The 17,246-nt window shown below is 35.9% G+C and overlaps 2 protein-coding genes across 2 annotated transcripts; both read left to right on the forward strand.

The window, feature by feature from the left end:
• Positions 1-1,741: 1,741 nt before the first annotated feature.
• Positions 1,742-4,185, forward strand: LOC134854117 (membrane protein FAM174-like). Its single transcript, XM_063870234.1, has 4 exons — positions 1,742-1,899; positions 2,047-2,363; positions 2,581-2,752; positions 3,342-4,185. The coding sequence occupies exons 1-3, from the start codon at positions 1,825-1,827 to the stop codon at positions 2,705-2,707; spliced, it is 519 nt and encodes a 172-aa protein (XP_063726304.1). The 5' UTR covers positions 1,742-1,824; the 3' UTR covers positions 2,708-2,752; positions 3,342-4,185.
• Positions 4,186-15,537: 11,352 nt separating this feature from the next.
• Positions 15,538-17,246, forward strand: LOC134854414 (putative TrmH family tRNA/rRNA methyltransferase). The gene is made up of 3 exons (XM_063870654.1): positions 15,538-15,878; positions 16,271-16,475; positions 16,677-17,246. The coding sequence occupies exons 1-3, from the start codon at positions 15,541-15,543 to the stop codon at positions 17,205-17,207; spliced, it is 1,074 nt and encodes a 357-aa protein (XP_063726724.1). The 5' UTR covers positions 15,538-15,540; the 3' UTR covers positions 17,208-17,246.

Here is a 17,246-nt window from a genome sequence, read left to right on the forward strand (position 1 = left end):
TGTCGAGCCCCCGACAGATTACTATCTTACTTTTTGTACCAAAAGGGATACAAAACTTGTTAACGATACCCAACAGTCGATTGTTGTTGTCGTTGAGCCCCTTCTTGTTGCTCCTTGTACTGCTTGCCGGATCGGTCTTCACCCAGGACCCTTCCGAATTGAGCGCAAATCAGCTGACCCTTCCGGATTGAGCGCAATTTATCATTAACGTGCTTAAATGCTCAAATAACCCTACAGTACAAGCCTCACAAACGGGCTACAAAATTGATCGTAACGATCCTGACTGATATAAATGCCTGTAACAACAATATATCTATCAACAACAAACGGGGGGGTTGAATCACATCTTGTCTGGGGGGATGATTTCTACTGATTTTTTTTTACTTTTTTACTGTTTTTGGTTTTTTCGGTTATTTTTTAGATTTTTTGTTTTTCTTGGGTACTATACTATTTTTGTTTGGTTTTACTTATATCTTTAAGTGTTTTTGGTCACCAACCACTCAGGGGACGAGGAGACGGCCGATCCCCCCACCCTTCCTGGTTCGTGAATTTTCGGTCTTAACTAGGTTAAAAAACTATTCACGGCAATCCGGAAGGCCTCCGCGTTCCGAACTACCCTTCCGCCCCGGCGGTTTAGGCCTATTAAGGGCGTTAATGTGAGCATCCGCTCGGCGCGGAGTGCTCGTTAACGGTTCCGCCGGTCATGATGTTATAAAAGAATAACACCCAGGAGCGCCATAAAAACATACATGTAACATTCGCCCGGAAGATACATATCGACGGATAACAAAACTAAGTCTTAAGACGACTGGCTAGCGTCTAAACAGAGCTTTGCATGTTTTTCACCGTCTCTACCAAGCCAGTACTTTTCGGTGGTCTTTTCTAACATCGGGTCGACAAAAACGTTACTGTTCTCCGGCTTCGACCAGAACGCTCAAATTAACTGAATTACATGCAAAAATAGTGAGCTCATGGCTGGGTCTCAGTATCCCCAGACCACGAGGTCACTCCTAAAAACAGGGCTACTACTTATTATATTACTATTGTTTTTGTTCAGTAGATAAAAATCATCATCTCCATCGAAGATGGATCAACCCTCCCCCCCCCCCCCCCCCCCAACTCTTAGCACCTCATCCTTGTCAAAACTAATCCAAATATCAATTAAATTCAAGTCAGGACATGACAGGATGCTAAAAGTTCATATGAGTCAATAAAAGTTTTCCGTCCCGAGACCCTTCCGGATTCTTGAATCCGGTGAATCAAGCTCCTTAAGTTCGATTTCACGACAACACGGAAGGCTGGTTTCTTACCCTTCACCGTTGTTCGCAACGGCCTTGCAACTATTGTAGCAGCACAATAGTTGCAACTCGGAACGTTCTCTGCAATCTGCTGCTGTTTTTCTTCAATTCCGACTTCTTCAATTTCGATAAAGTTGTTCTCGTCAGCGCAACTAATGTTGTTGTGTTTTCTCACTCATTTTTTGTTAAAATGGCCGTTTCAGCATTTCTCAGAAATGTGACGTCATCATTCGAATTTTTGAAATTTTAAAATACTAGAATATTCCAGCCCTCACCGTTTGGCTAAACGTTCCAATAACGCCCTTAGTTCTTAAAAACCACCAATCCGGAAGGCTTACTGCTAAAATTCCGAATTCTGCAGAGATTGCATTTTTCACATTCTGGTCGAATGTCACACTTCTAATTTTGTAATCATTTTTTTTTCATTTTGAGTAAAATTTTAAGGTCGTTCATGAAAATTGAGTGACGCGAATTCTTCAGCACTCGATACAAGAAGATTCTAACTTCAAAACTGTTGCATCACAAAATGGAAAAATGGATTTTGATGGCTGCTCTTTTGTTCATATCCTTAGCATACGCGATAGCAAAAAATGACGACCAGGTATGTATGCTGTTTACCCTTGCTTGCAATATAGATTTATTATTGAGTTATTCTTGACACCTTCAAGTCGAAACTATCAAAAAAATATAGATTACTGAGAAAATTTACGTATTAATGAATAATAATGGAAATTGAATATTTTTATAGAAAGATACAAGTACAGTCGCGCCTATTACCACACTAAATACAACCTCTTCTAAGGATACTTCTGTCAAAACAGACAAAGGCAAAAACGTGGTCGAAATGAAGAATATTACTGCGGCTGCAAACAAAAGTCTAACTAATGATGAAGATCCAAGCTCAGAAAAAAAGACGAACGGAACTGAGAGCACTACGTGGAAAGATCGCATTCAGGATATGAGATACAGACTGAGCAATAATAAAAACGCAGTCCAAATAACGATGTTTGCTTTGATTGGACTAACATCGCTCGTAGTTCTCTACTTTATCGTGAAGACAATGAGGTTAGTTTGAGAAAAGAGAAATATCTTTTTTTCTGAATTTGGTCAAAATGTGTTATTGTGGTAACCATCTTAGGTTATATAAAATACTAGGTGACTAGCTCTCATGCAGATTCAAAAATCCTGTATCCTTTATCGAGATTGTGAAGATAATAGAGAATATTAAAGATTACCCTCTGTCTATTTGTTTTTCCTTCTTGAATAAAGTGAGATTTTTCAGACTGAAACGGGAGAAAAGCAAGAGTAGGAAGTACGGGGTGTTGACGAATGGAATGGAGATGGATCACCTGGAAAGTGACAGCGATGACGAGGATACTACAGTATTTGAACTCAACCATAGGCGCTAGAGAGCAAATGAAACAGGAAACCGGAAATCTAGACGTTCATGCCAGGCAAGTCATTTTTTTTGTCTACACGAGCTAGTTACCGAGCGTAGTGTAATAATAGAAATCTACTCCTTTTTCCAACCCAACTTGGAAATAGAAGTGCTCACTTGGTCGCGCTTTTGCTGCATGGTATTGACAATTTAATATCATTTGTTTGATCTGCTTTAATGATGGCTATTGTCTGCAGATGCGAGAACGCCCAGCTCGGACCTTTGAGGTCGGTGGTTTGTTTCTGGCACAGCAGTAGCTTTTTTCAAGGCTTTTTTGCCGTTTTCGTGTTTGTGCTAGCGAAGCGCAGCTTCGCTTCGGTGTATTCATTTATTGTTAGGATTGCAAAAACATGTGTCGAGAAAAACTGGTCCGAAAAATGTTTTCAGTCTAACTTAGCAATGTTTGAAAAAAAGATATGTAAACTTATTTATTAAAAACTCAATTGCAATTATGTCGCCTTTTGTGAGCATTGGTCGACTTGAAAAAATTCGGCTATTATGGAGACCAACCCCTTCGGAAAAATATTAGAATCCGTCTCCTTTTCATATAAAAACTTTTCCTCCGAATAAGCTAATTGAAATGGAGACTTGCGTTTTGTTTTTAGTTTGTCATATTTGACCGGAGAAGATCGAAATCTTTTCTACATCATTTGGCGGCTAGATGGCATCACCTCTGAAATAGCTATACGAGTTCTTTGCTATACGAGTTCTCCTGTTTACTCACCAACATTAAAGTTAGTCGTTGTAAACGCTTACTTGAATTGTCCATTAATATTCCGACTTGTAAATATACTCAGTTTAAATAACATTCAATCTAATCTGTGCTATTACTAATGTCGTCTCGTCCACCATCGGGCTCTCATCAATATTTTTGTCATCTTCCAAGTTGGGGCTGTTATTATGCCCGAGGGACCAAATGTCCGGTGGTTTTCAGCCAATCAATTTCTCTTTATCTGCGCAAATCTGATTTTCTTGCTGATTTCCTAACTGAATTGTGATAGGCTAAAATTTTCGGTCATCAGCGATCCCTCTCTACATGCCCTGGTGTTTTCATGTCCGAATCCTTTGCTTTTATACATATCCTTGTTGTTCATACTAACAAATGTTAATCTATGTTGAATATAGGGCTATTTGATTTATTTATGAATTGTCTAAATTATAATAGAAATTTATTATTTTGAAAAAACCAAGAAAAGTATGTGTAGTTGAAAGGTCATTAAAGATAATGCAGTTCTCGTTTTTGTATTAGCCGTTTTTCTGAATTCTAATTGTATTATTTCTGGTCCTTAAATGGATGAAATTGGTGAAAATTAGGCCTGGTGCCGGACATCAGGACGACCGGACTTCAACGTGAATCGTAGAAGTAAGTAGGTACTTGAAGACGAAAACTAAAAAAATCATAAAAAATGATGGTGGCATCAAAACAGTAAATTGTCGGTTTTTTATATATGTAGGTCGCGTTATTTTTTTGTTTTTAAGATAAAAATGGATGTAATCTTATGTCGCCTTTTGTGAGCAATGGTCGACTTGAAAAAATTCGGCTATTATGGAGACCAACCCCTTCGGAAAAATATTAGAATCCGTCTCCTTTTCATATAAAAACTTTTCCTCCGAATAAGCTAATTGAAATGGAGACTTGCGTTTTGTTTTTAGTTTGTCATATTTGACCGGAGAAGATCGAAATCTTTTCTACATCATTTGGCGGCTAGATGGCATCACCTCTGAAATAGCTATACGAGTTCTTTGCTATACGAGTTCTCCTGTTTACTCACCAACATTAAAGTTAGTCGTTGTAAACGCTTACTTGAATTGTCCATTAATATTCCGACTTGTAAATATACTCAGTTTAAATAACATTCAATCTAATCTGTGCTATTACTAATGTCGTCTCGTCCACCATCGGGCTCTCATCAATATTTTTGTCATCTTCCAAGTTGGGGCTGTTATTATGCCCGAGGGACCAAATGTCCGGTGGTTTTCAGCCAATCAATTTCTCTTTATCTGCGCAAATCTGATTTTCTTGCTGATTTCCTAACTGAATTGTGATAGGCTAAAATTTTTGGTCATCAGCGATCCCTCTCTACATGCCCTGGTGTTTTCATGTCCGAATCCTTTGCTTTTATACATATCCTTGTTGTTCATACTAACAAATGTTAATCTATGTTGAATATAGGGCTATTTGATTTATTTATGAATTGTCTAAATTATAATAGAAATTTATTATTTTGAAAAAACCAAGAAAAGTATGTGTAGTTGAAAGGTCATTAAAGATAATGCAGTTCTCGTTTTTGTATTAGCCGTTTTTCTGAATTCTAATTGTATTATTTCTGGTCCTTAAATGGATGAAATTGGTGAAAATTAGGCCTGGTGCCGGACATCAGGACGACCGGACTTCAACGTGAATCGTAGAAGTAAGTAGGTACTTGAAGACGAAAACTAAAAAAATCATAAAAAATGATGGTGGCATCAAAACAGTAAATTGTCGGTTTTTTATATATGTAGGTCGCGTTATTTTTTTGTTTTTAAGATAAAAATGGATGTAATCTTACTCAAAAATAACACATTAAACACTTTTTTCAGTTTATTGTTAACGCATTTCAAAAATCGAAAATAACCATCCCAAAATTATCAAATTGTTAATTGAGTTTGTTTTTATTAAAAACCCAGATTTTCTTTTCACTGGGAATAATTTCAACTAATCGGAAATATTGAAAAAGATTAGTTTTGTCCTGTATAACAGAAAAACCCAATTCTTGTAAAAGTCGCAGAAAGACTACATTAAACCGAAAAGAAAAATAAAGGTAGTTCCCTCCTGCTTGTAGTTCCGTCGGCTCGTAGTCCCGTCTACGTGTGATCCTAGACCCTTTTAGGCCAGCTGAAACCATTATTTGAACTCTGAAGAGAGCTCTAGTTTTGCGCTAGTTATAATTGAACCAAATGTATTTATCAAGTATGAGTATTTTTTTTGTTTTGTTTCCAAAATATTCTATTCGGTGAACTTGTAAATCATGCATCATGTTATGTACAGTTTGTATAGTTTTGATTTGATATTGTTTTATTTATATTTCATTCGTTGGCAATTTTTTGATGTGTGATTTGGTGCTAGGGCTATTAGTTGACAGTAAAAGTTGATACTTTTATCGAGCAATATCGAAATATCGGAAGACTTGCTTCTCAAAATAAGAGTGTAACTTTAATACCATATCATATAACTTGAGTCTTCAAATCGGATATTCAGGAAAAATTTTCTTTTAAACCAAATATATCATCTTCCGGCTTTTCATTTTGCTCGATTTTTACTGATTGATTGCTTTTGGGGTTAAATGGGTTGTTCGTTCTTTTTCTGTTCAGTTATTGTCCTACTGTTTTGAGTCAATACAGATAGCAATCAATTGACTACTTAAAGCTAATCGTTTTCATTAGTATTGAAAGAAGCTTAAATTCAGCTGCTCGGATACAGCGAAGAAACAGCTGCTGAAAGCTGTATCAAGAAAAGAAACAGCTGCTGAAAGGCTTTGTATCAAAAAGTAAATCTCCTTAACTATATCCCCCTTTTGCAAAAGGGGGATATTTTTTTACTAGATTAAATTCTGATATGCTTAACGGTTCATTTATTTCTTTATAAGGGAGATAGTTATTACCAGGAACCGGAGGGGGGATATAGTTAGAGATCCCAAAAAATGATCCAAAAAGTAGTGGGATTTCCTTAATGCCTGCTTAGAAAACAGTTTTACATTGTTCCGACAACTGAAGCTAATTTACTCACGCGAATCATTATCGCGTAGGTTGATATATCATATTGAAGCACCTTTTCACGACATGGCCCATTTGCGATAACGCAAGATTAGCGTGTGTTATACTCCATAATACAAACTCAGCTTGTGCAATGAAAAGAGTTAAGGCGGAAATAGTTAACAAGGTACAAAACTCGTATATGCTTACCTGTTCAATTCGTACAAGGTACCATAGGGGTGGGGGAATAGTTAACAAGATCTGTCTAGTTCGATCAGTTTTTGTAATGCATTCAGAGATTCGCAAATTTATTTTCGCAGATACGAAAATAAACCTGCCTGCTGGAGTTCTTCGAGAGTATTATTGCGACGCTGAGGCGGAGCAAGGCTGCACATTACTGTTCTTACAGATGTGTAAGAAAATGGTGACTTTGAGACGTGGTGGAAATGGTGATATGACATGCTCAATTCAATTCCATGAAATTTGTACTTTATTTATTAAGAGTAATGAACGTAGTGAAGACTCTTATATAGGTGTTGCTGACTTTTTTTTTCAGGAAAAAGTCTTAAAATGTGCATAAAGGTCTCTAATATTTACAGATGTGCATTCATACATATTGCATTTATGAATGCACTTAAATATAAATGCTTATTATTGAGTTCAATTGAAATTCATCTGCTGAAAGTGGCGTAAATAGCTTTCACCAAATACAAACGTCGAAATAGCGCAAAAAAAAACGTGAAAGATTTCTAGTTTCGAAAGTCGATTTTAATTCCTGCTTGATAAAAACAGGTATTATGAAAATGTCATTGGGATCGGGAATTTTTATTTTTTTTTGAGACGCTTTGGAAAAATTTCGTTTTTTATCTCAAAAACTACTCTATCGATGTTCAAAAAGTGGTACCAATGGGAAGTCCGCCGACTACCCTATGTGTATGCAAAATTCCCTAGTCTCTTTTTTTAGCTAACCCCACTTCCTACAGCCTTCGAAAAAGTGTGTGGGGGGAATTTTTGACATAAATTTTTGGGTTTTTTGCCCGTCCAAATCTGAGATTTTGGGGTCAACAGATAGAGCAGGTTGTAAGAAGCTCTCCTGAATAAGCATATACGCCCAAATTTTTTTACACAAAAAGTTATGGCCCTCAGAAAAATCAAATTTTCGCGATTTTTTGACTTTTTTTGAAACTTTTTGACTTTTCAAAAACCACCCTCCCAAATCAGTGATTTTAATTTCAATCGAAAGGACGGATCGTTAGAAGCTCCCCTGTCTAAGCGGTTACACCCAATTTTTTGCATAAAAAGTTATGGCCCTCATAAAAAAAACGATTTTTTTACCTTTTTTTGAAACTTTTTGAGTTTTCTCGAAAACTAGCATCCCATATCTGGGATTGTGGGTTCAACGGATAGAAAAAAGTTGCGGGGACGCCCAATTTTTTTTAGCACAAAAAGTTATGGCCCTCGGAAAAGTCGATTTTTTGACCTTTTTTGAAATTTTTTAGACTTTTCTGCCAAATCGAACCCAAAATTTCACTACTAATTATTATATTTGAGAACCAACTGAGGTTTTGGGTGAAGCCCAGTTTTTGAAATTTTTAGTTTGCGTTACGCATCATGTGAAAAAAATTCAAAATTGTCAAACAGGTATTTACAGCTTTAGCTGGCCTCTAGTTTTTAAATTTCCAGCGGATCCAGTTTTCTCAAATTGGGTTAATGTTATCAGAAAATTGGTACTTAGAAATCGTTCTAGAAAATCAAAGAGCTTAAAGGGCATCTATTTTTTTCTTTGAACTTCGAAAGTTGAGATTTTTTCAAGAAAGTCTCTGCTTTTTTAAATGTTTTTTTTTGCGTTCATTTTTCCAATCATCGATTGGCTATGTTTACCCGTTAAAATTAATTACTCGGCCCCTGCATATAAATAACGTTGGCATAATCTTAAGGTAATTCCAAATGGCTGAGTGGGTAAGAAGCGCTTGCTCTAATACAAAGGTCGTGGGTTCGAATCCCGCTTCGGTCACGGTTGGAGGGTTCCCAGTGAAATCAGCCTTCTGAGTGTGAGACCGGCAACGGAGAGTGGTTGACATCTCTCTTGCCCGTGGCAAAAAGGCCAAAAATTAGAACGGCGGGGGCTATAAAAATGGTAATACCAACTTTTAAATTATTTGATTGTCGGAACTAGTACGAGGAAGAACTAAATATATCCAACAAACTTTTTTTTCTTGCAGCTTGGAACAAAATTCCAGAAGATGTTCGATGTGTGCAGTCTTAAAAGACTCACGCAATCTGAAGACTCACTTTCAAAATCTGAAGACTCACGCAATCTGAAGACTCACTTTCAAAATCTGAAGACTCACGCAATCTGAAGACTCACGCAATCTGAAGACTCGCAATAATTTTAACTCTTAGTAAATTTTGGTGCACTTTGTATAAAAATGTGATTTGTTCTTATTTTTATTCTTTTATAGAGTTTTGGGAGAGCTTGGACAAGCAATTTGGTCGACCTTACAAACAATTCGTCAAAATTTTTGGGTAGTTTTTGAAAATCCGCCCCTATATCGAAAAAAACCAGGTCCCGGAGCCTGTCCCAGCATAAAAGTATATCAATCTACCCTGTACGACGTAAATTTTTGATAAATAATTTTAAATAGAAAAAAGGGGCAAAGTGTTTGGCTTGCAAAAGTCAGATTTATGCATTTCTATGACAAAAATTGAAGTTTTGTACTTATTTTTTTTCGCGCCCTGATTCTCTGGTGAATACGCAAAAATTCTCAGCCAATCACGGCTCTTAAAACTCCAAAACTGACTGATTTTATCTCTTAATTCCTCAATTGTGATTATCTGACAACGTTTCCGAGCATTCGGTCCTCCGAGTTTGATGAATTCACCCTTTAGGTTCTTTTTTAAGTGCTTTATACAAAAGAGCCATCGACTAGCCGTTATTCTGAAACAAGATGTTTTCAAATAGTGTTTTTTTTGTATGTGTCATCATTTCCATTGGCGATAAAAACAGAAAAGTGGGATACATAGCAGTCAGCAGACAACCTAGTAAACAAACAGTTCATTCAGCAGTCACAATTACTATTTTTTTGGCAATTTTTCTGAATCGAAAACTACTGCATTTTCTCTCATAAATTCATCTCAATTTGACTTAATTCTTTTTGAAATATTTATTGTTTGAATCAATTTTGATGAGATTTCAAAACGACGCTTCATCCGCGTTGAGGTATTGAGATTTGAGTAATGTCAAACTTGTCTCCTTTGTAACGAGTTTAAAATGAAATTTGTTAAATCTGCAAAGTTGTACTCATTTGCTACAAAGCAGCTGTTGAAATATGTCAATCTATTATCTAATCTAATATATATTTAAATGCGGGCTTCACTATCTCGCCATGTTTAAGCGTTTTCAACGTATTATTTTTGCATGTTTAAGCTATATCGTATATTGCAATGGTTAAGAATTTTTTTCGATTTTCCAATTTGATTTTAGTGGTTATTTTACCGAGTTTAAATTAAGCAGCCAATATCGAATTAGGGGTTGCAAATTCGGCCTCCAATTTTGAATGCCCGAGTCATTTTATTTAACGAGTTAAGACGATTTTTGAGATTTTTTCAAAAAATTTCAGAAATTTCAAATAACAAAATAATTTTCAAAACTTGAAGTTCCCAACCCTGTAGTTGGGTACTGTCAGAGTACTATAAAGGATTGCGAGTCTTGCCTCCAAATATGACTGCTCAAATCCTTGTAGTTTTCGAGATATGACGTTTTTTGTGATTTTTTCAATATTTTTCAGAAAACAATTATTTTTTAGAAATCTGAAATTTCCAACCCTGTAGTTGGGTACTGTCAGAGTACTATCAAGGACTGAAAATCTTGCCTGCAAATATGACTGCTCGAATCCTTGTAGTTTTCGAGATATGACGTTTTGTGATTTTTTCGAAAATTTTCAGAAAACTTAAATTATTATGATCTTTTTAAAATCTGAAAATCCTAACCCTGTAGTTAGGTCCTGTCAGATAACTCTCATAGATTGCGAATCTTGCCTCCAAGTATGACTGCTCATTTCTTTGTAGTTTTCGAGATATGACGTTTTTTGTGATTTTTTCAAAAATTTTCAGAAAACTTAAAATAAGATTATTTTTTTAAAATCTGAAATTCCCAACGCTATAGTTCGGTGTTGTCAGGGTACTCTTAAGCGTTGCAAAACTTGCCACATGCGACTGCTAAACGCGACTGCTAAAATGCTTTTAGTTTCCGAAATGTGACGTTTTTTTATTCTTTTCAAAAATTTCTCAAAGAACTTATCTACAAAGAAATTCAAAAAATGTGAAACTACCACTTCGATGAAAATACAACCTTATTGTCAGCGTACACCCTGGCATCTCAAATCTTGCCTCTTTATATGAATGCTCAAATCATTTTAGTTTCCGAGATAAGACGTTTTTTTCAAGTTTTTTTTTCGGGAAACTTAGGTTTAAAAAAATTCACAAAATTTTGAATTCCTAACCCTATCAGTGAGGACTCTCAGTGGTTGCAAATCTGGCCTCCAAATTTCTACAGAGGCTCATTAAATTTTCGAGATGACGCTTTTAAAATGGGAATTAAAAAAATTAAAAGTTTCGAAATTACCAACCCTCAAATTGGGTGCAGTCAGAGTACACTAAAAGTTTGCAGATGTTGTTTCCAATATATGCGGTTTTTCATGAGTTGTCGAAAAATTTCAAAGCACCGGAGGTGCGTTAAACGCTAGTAATTTTAAAACTGTTTTCTTTAAAACCATGCAGTGTTGGAAGCTTAACTGCGAGTGATAAATAGAGGTGATGAATATATGTTTAGTCACTGAGGCTTCCTGTCATTGAACTATATTTGGCTTTCGGGCGCTTTTTGGAATGTTTCGGGCGCTTTTTGGAATGTTTTGACCAAAAATAGCATGTTCACCATGAAAATAAGTATATATTAGCGACGAAGGCGCCTTTGGAAAATTTTAGGATCGGTTGTCCAAAAGTTGATATATAATCGTACCAATGGGGTGGACCCTTTGGGTGGTGAGGGGTCGAATCCCTGAGTAGGGAAATGGGGTGGTGTGGGGGGGGGGTCCTATGCTCAGCTGTTCTGTAAAGTATAACGACATAGTGCTCTAAAAAGTACTAAATTGTGACCATTTGGGTATTGAAGGGATTCAGAAACCGAAAACTTGGCGTCTAAATAGCTTTTTATTGTACAGAGTTAAAGACTTAAGACTTATTTTAAGACTTACATGCATTTGGCTTTTTTTCTGATGGCTGGGTCATGCTGCCTCACCCCAAGCAGTGAGCACGGATCGTGTTGGACCTCGAACATCCTACTTTTCGATTGAGAGGCAGATATAGAACCACTTCACCGCCGCACCACTCAGCGAAGTGTTTTGCTTTGAGCTGGCTGTTTCGTTACTCAAATATTTTTTTGAGTAACGCACGTCGACTGAGAGTGTTTTTTTAACAGATTTTGAGGCCGATCCTGGGTAAAAGCTCCATTTTTGGGCGATAAAAATTTGTCAAAAATAAAACTTTGAAAATAAAAAAACGAATGTATTTATGGGTTTTTGGGCCAAACAGCGGTATGTCATGTTTTGATTAGCTTTTTGTCATTGCATGTTTTTTTCAGGGACTATTGAAAAGGTACAATTATTGAGTATTAGTTTATATGTAAATCCAATTGTCCTTTTTGTCAAAAACAAAAGTTTCAAATGCTATTAAATGTTAAATAAGTTTTTCTTTTGCGAAATTGCTTTGCCCGAAGTTTATATTCGCATGCTTCCTGTTCGTGTATAGCTTGAACAGCTTTAGTGTTCCGACCATTGAAAATGGGGATAAACTTTGTATCCCCGTACATTTATTTTTTTTTCTTTGGCTATGACAGCTTTCTTGAGAAAATTGAACAGTTTATGTGCACAATTAGAATTTTTTTCATTTTTTGAAGAGAACTGTTTTCGATTATGCCCCATTTACTAACTTTATACGCGTTTGTATAGTTCTTCACAGCTTACACAAGAACTACACTTATTTAAAAAACGTTTTTTTTTTGTTTAAAGACTGTGATTGGAACATTCTGTTCTACGACAGCAACTTTCCAACGGTATTAATTGAATGTTTTTGAGCTGGTTTCTGCAAAATATTTCTCTGCAAAGTTTGTATTGGCCTTAACTTTCCAGGACTAAATCAAGAGATAGCAAAAAAAAACCTTAAGCGGCCATTCTGCTTTATCAAAAAAAGGAAGTGAACAAATAAAGGACCTTGAAAAACGATGCAGATCGAAAACAAAAAATTGATAATCCAGGCGAGAAAGATCATAAAATATTTTGAAATTTTGTTGCAATTTTTATTGACAAAAACAATTTTTTGAAGTTTTTTTCCATTGTTCCGACCATTTGAAAAATGGGGAGGAACTTTGTATGCGGTTGTTTTACCTTTTTTTCTTTAATTGCCATGAAAAATAAGATACCCCAAATAATTATTGGACTAAGTTGAGTGGTATATCACGTTAAAGCGCTTTCAGTCGTGATTCGAACGACATAAAAAAATTTTCGAGAAAAACTGGTTTCAAATTTTTCATTTTTGGTCTAACTTTTAACTGATATGATGTGAGCGTGTAGGCTTACAATATCTTATTTAAGCTTACTTTAAGTCGTGAAAACTTAGTTATTATCAAGTAAAAGTAGTTAATGGATTTTTTAGTGCCGTTTTTTTAGTGCCATTTTGTTTTCAATTTTTTTTCGTCTGCTGGTCAATTTTCTTAAAAAACTGTTCTCTGAAAGGCTTTTTTTAACATGACTGTCAAATATGCTTAATTTCTATATTCCGTTTAGATCTTTTCATCAGATCATGTGGAAAGTAACGACATTAAAAAAAGTTTTGTATTTTTCTAAGACTGTCTTTGGAACATTCTGGGCTACTTGCACATTAACTGGCTATCCTTGTTTTTTTTCCGTTTGGTTTTAAGCATATTCGTTTTTTTTGCTAGAGCAAGTGGTGCGGAGCTCAGCCTTGCCTCTGTGTTACGCTTTTTAACAACTAGTTGAACAAAATCAGTTAAATAAAATATGAGTTTTCACGAAATTCAGCATGTCAGCTGCATGACATGCTCAATTTCATGAACATTCAATTTTAGCTACTCTTTGGGTACTAGTTACTTCAGGGTACTTTCAGGGGGACTTGAAACTTTTTCAAATTTTTTTAGTAGATCAGTTTTTCGGCTCAACTGCTGTCTGCTCAAAGATTGTCGGCCTTGTTTCCGCTTCGAAAGTTTTGTTCAGTTGCTAATTTGAATTTCAAATACCTTGCATGGCATGCTTGTTTAGATTTCTTGTTTGATAAAAACAAGTTTCATAAAAGTGTATGGGATTTGGGTTTTTGTGATTTGTTTTTTTTGAGACGCTTTGGAAAATTTCATCACCTGCAAAAAAAAATTTTCCCTTGTCTGTGTTGCTTTACTTTTTTGTCTACAGCCTTCGAAAAAGTCTGTAGGGAGAATAATTGACCGATGTTTTTAATTTTTTTTTCCGTTTCACAACTAACCTAACAAATCTGAGATTTTGGTTTCAATAAATAGAATTGATTTGAAAAGCTCACTCCATTTTTATAAATTTTTAATTGGACCGAAAAATACCTCCCATATCTGAGATTTTGGGTTCAATCCAAAAAACGGACTGTGAGCTGCGCCCAAATTTAAAAAAATTATGGCCCTCGGAAAAGTCAAAATTTTAATTTTTGTGACCGTTTCTTGAAAGCAACTCCCCTGGCAAACCTGGAATTTGGGTTCAATCGAATTTTCAGCTTGGATGAGTTTTTTTTGCATAAAGATATGGTTCTCGGAAATGTCAACCGTTCTGTTGACCGTTCCAAAACAAAAAGATATGGTTCTCGGAAGTGTCAACCGTTCTGTTGACCGTTTCTTGGACTTTTCTCGATAACGACCCTGCCAAATCTGATATCATTGTTTTAATCGACACAACAGGTTAGTGGAAGCTTAAGGTTATAATTTGCTACGCACATTTAAAAAAAAAGTTATGATCTTCAAGCAAGTGAAAGTTTCGAATTTTTGAACGTTTTTGAAGTTTTTCTATTCGAAAATTACCGTGCCAATTCTCAGATTAAGTTTCCAATCGCGAAACCCGCTTTTGGGAATCTTCTTTACTTTCAGAAAGTCTAGTTGTTGAATTTGTAACCGTTTTTAGAAAATTTTTGAATATTTTTAAATACTACCCTATCAAGTTTGAGATAAAATTTCAATAGAAAGAAGCGGTTGCACGAATATTTTAATTCAGAAGCGGTTACTCTTTAGTTTTTTTTTGTAATAGACTGGTTGTCTTTGGGAAAATTCTAAACTTTCAAACATTTCGACTCTTACTTATTTGAATAGAGAAACATTTAAGGTTTTGGGCAAACTCCAAGTTTTTAAATTACGCATTTCGTCCCGCATCAGTATAACAAATTCATTCAATATGAAACACGTGCCTCCAGCTTTAGTTGGGCTCCTTGTCTTTTTTTATCGAGACATACGAAAATTTTGGTTCATCTAGTTTTTTTCAACATCTAAAAAATTTTTTTGACTCATGTTTTTTTAATGTTTATGTTGAATGCAAGTGGTGCGAAGCTCCGCTTCGCCTCTGTGTATATAAAAATATCGTTTTATTAAACAAACATGAAAGGAATAAGCTTTAAAATAATCAATCAATTTTGTGCTCGAAGAGATCTAATGCGTTCATCTTCAAAGCACAGCACAGTTCATTTTGAAAATCTTGGGCTTGCTGTCGAAGTGATGATTGGCCTGGATGCAGGCCATTTGATGATACGTGTCGTCTGTATCTCAGCCTTTTGGTTTTCAGATAGGGATGTTGTAAGCACCTGCTATCAGTTAATAACTTTCATTCAATCTTCTTTTTGTTCGTGTGTGACCTTTTTTGATAGTAAACTTCTCAAACCGATGCTACCTGTAGGAAACGATATTCCGAGATATGAGTTCATAGGTTATCATATTGTTCCCATCGAAAAATTCTAATTTGGTATTTTTAAACCTGTGGTAAATCTTTCAGATTTGCTATGGAGTTTCTCTTAACTAAATGTAAGCTATGTTCAAGTAGTGTTCAACATAACTTACCTTTCTCTAATATAACACAAGTTGCCTTTATGTCGAGATACAACAAACATTCGGCTAAACGACCACGTTCTCCTTTGAGCTTCAGACCGAATCAAGACCGTCGAAATGCGTACGAAGATTCTTCTGCTTTTGATGAGTTGGAACCATATGAAACGAATGATTTCCTCTACGGCGTGTATCCTTGCTTACTAGCTTTAAAGCATAAATCAAGGATAGTGCATAGAGCGTTTGTGAGGAAAGACTACTTCCAAACTGATACGAGTAGAATACAAAACCCGTCGTAAGTCAAACTTTTTTTTGAGAAAATTTTGACAGCTACTTAAATCAGAAGTATTGTAAATAATCTGTTTTTTTTTGTTCGATTTAGCTAAGATATTTTCTATATGTATTCGATAAATATCTTGAGAGGCAATATAGGGGCAGAATATTAACTTTAGGGAGGGGGTGTGGCGATGTGGCTACTTCTCCGCCTCCCAATGGAAAAGTAGTTGGTTCGAGTCCCTTCATGATTGTGTTTTTGCTGAAGGATAAGCTACTTTACCTAACCCAGAAAAAACCCAAAAAACTTCATCAAATCCTTAACCAAAAAAACTACATCAATTGCTTGACCAGGTGTACAAGAATGGTTCGTCGTTAGTTTTTTAAAATCTTTTGTTGTTGTGTTGCCTGTAGTAAAATGCTGTTGGGAGTTCGTAGTATTCTGGACATCCTCGAACGAGAGAGGATCCCAGTGATGCTGTACAACAGAGCAGCCCTCTCTTTCATGTCTGGGGGAGGGGACAAGCCACACCAGGGAGTGGTGTTGGAAGTGTCCCCCAGAGAAATAACTGAAGTCACCGAGGAGAACATGCAAGCAACGTTGCAGTTGTTGGAAAAGGTATCCAGTTTTTATGTAGCTTACACTTCACATCCCGCCCCTAACTTTTTGAATATAGACCTGGACTGAAAATTTTTCCTGTGGTCGCTTTTTCGAACTTTTTTTTGTTGTTTTTTTTGTCTTAATTGGTGATTTAATTATAGGTATTCTTTTCTTTTCTGTGAAAACACTTATTATTGCACAGACGTTTTTTTGTTTCAGCAGCAACACGTTTTCATTCTCGACGGAATCCGAGACCCAATGAATCTGGGAGCCATTTTGCGAACCCTCTGTTTTCTAGCAGGGCCCAAAAACTCGGTCATATTAACACCCCAATGTTCAATTCTCTCTCCAGCATGTGCGAAAGCGAGTTCAGGGGCAGTTGAGCTACTAAATTTCCACAAAAGCCGCGACACTTCTCAACTCATTGACTTGCTAAAGTCTTCTCAGAACCGGGTTGTTATCGGAACTGATGAACCTGGTCCCAAAAATGTTGATTTGGATGATATTTGTAGAAAATTATCCATGGCACAAAGAGCCGAAAAGTTGAAAATCGTGATAGTTTTCGGTTTCGAGGGATCAGGTGTTTCGAAAGAGTTGCTGAATAAGTGTGATCATGTTGTATCAGTTTCGTCATTTGGAACCGGAACTGAAGTTGCTGAAACTGCTGTGAACTCTTTAAATGTATCTGCTGCTTTTTCTATTGTATTGTACAAGTTACTAGAAATCTCGAGTCAGCAGAATCTAGATTGAATTAGCTTTTTGTTAACTATTTTTTTTTTAGAGTTTAAT

Source organism: Symsagittifera roscoffensis, chromosome 9, assembly GCF_963678635.1.
Source record: "Symsagittifera roscoffensis chromosome 9, txSymRosc1.1, whole genome shotgun sequence".
NCBI lineage: Eukaryota > Metazoa > Xenacoelomorpha > Acoela > Convolutidae > Symsagittifera > Symsagittifera roscoffensis.

Bases quoted from the DNA above. Each gene is read 5' to 3' on its own strand.
- LOC134854414 (XM_063870654.1), top strand. From the start codon at position 15,541: ATGGAGTTTCTCTTAACTAAATGTAAGCTATGTTCAAGTAGTGTTCAA. The intron at 15,879-16,270 runs GTAAGTCAAACT...TGTTGCCTGTAG, and splicing joins AGTAGAATACAAAACCCGTC to TAAAATGCTGTTGGGAGTTC. The intron at 16,476-16,676 runs GTATCCAGTTTT...TTTTTGTTTCAG, and splicing joins CGTTGCAGTTGTTGGAAAAG to CAGCAACACGTTTTCATTCT.
- LOC134854117 (XM_063870234.1), top strand. From the start codon at position 1,825: ATGGAAAAATGGATTTTGATGGCTGCTCTTTTGTTCATATCCTTAGCA. The intron at 1,900-2,046 runs GTATGTATGCTG...ATATTTTTATAG, and splicing joins TAGCAAAAAATGACGACCAG to AAAGATACAAGTACAGTCGC. The intron at 2,364-2,580 runs GTTAGTTTGAGA...GAGATTTTTCAG, and splicing joins TTTATCGTGAAGACAATGAG to ACTGAAACGGGAGAAAAGCA.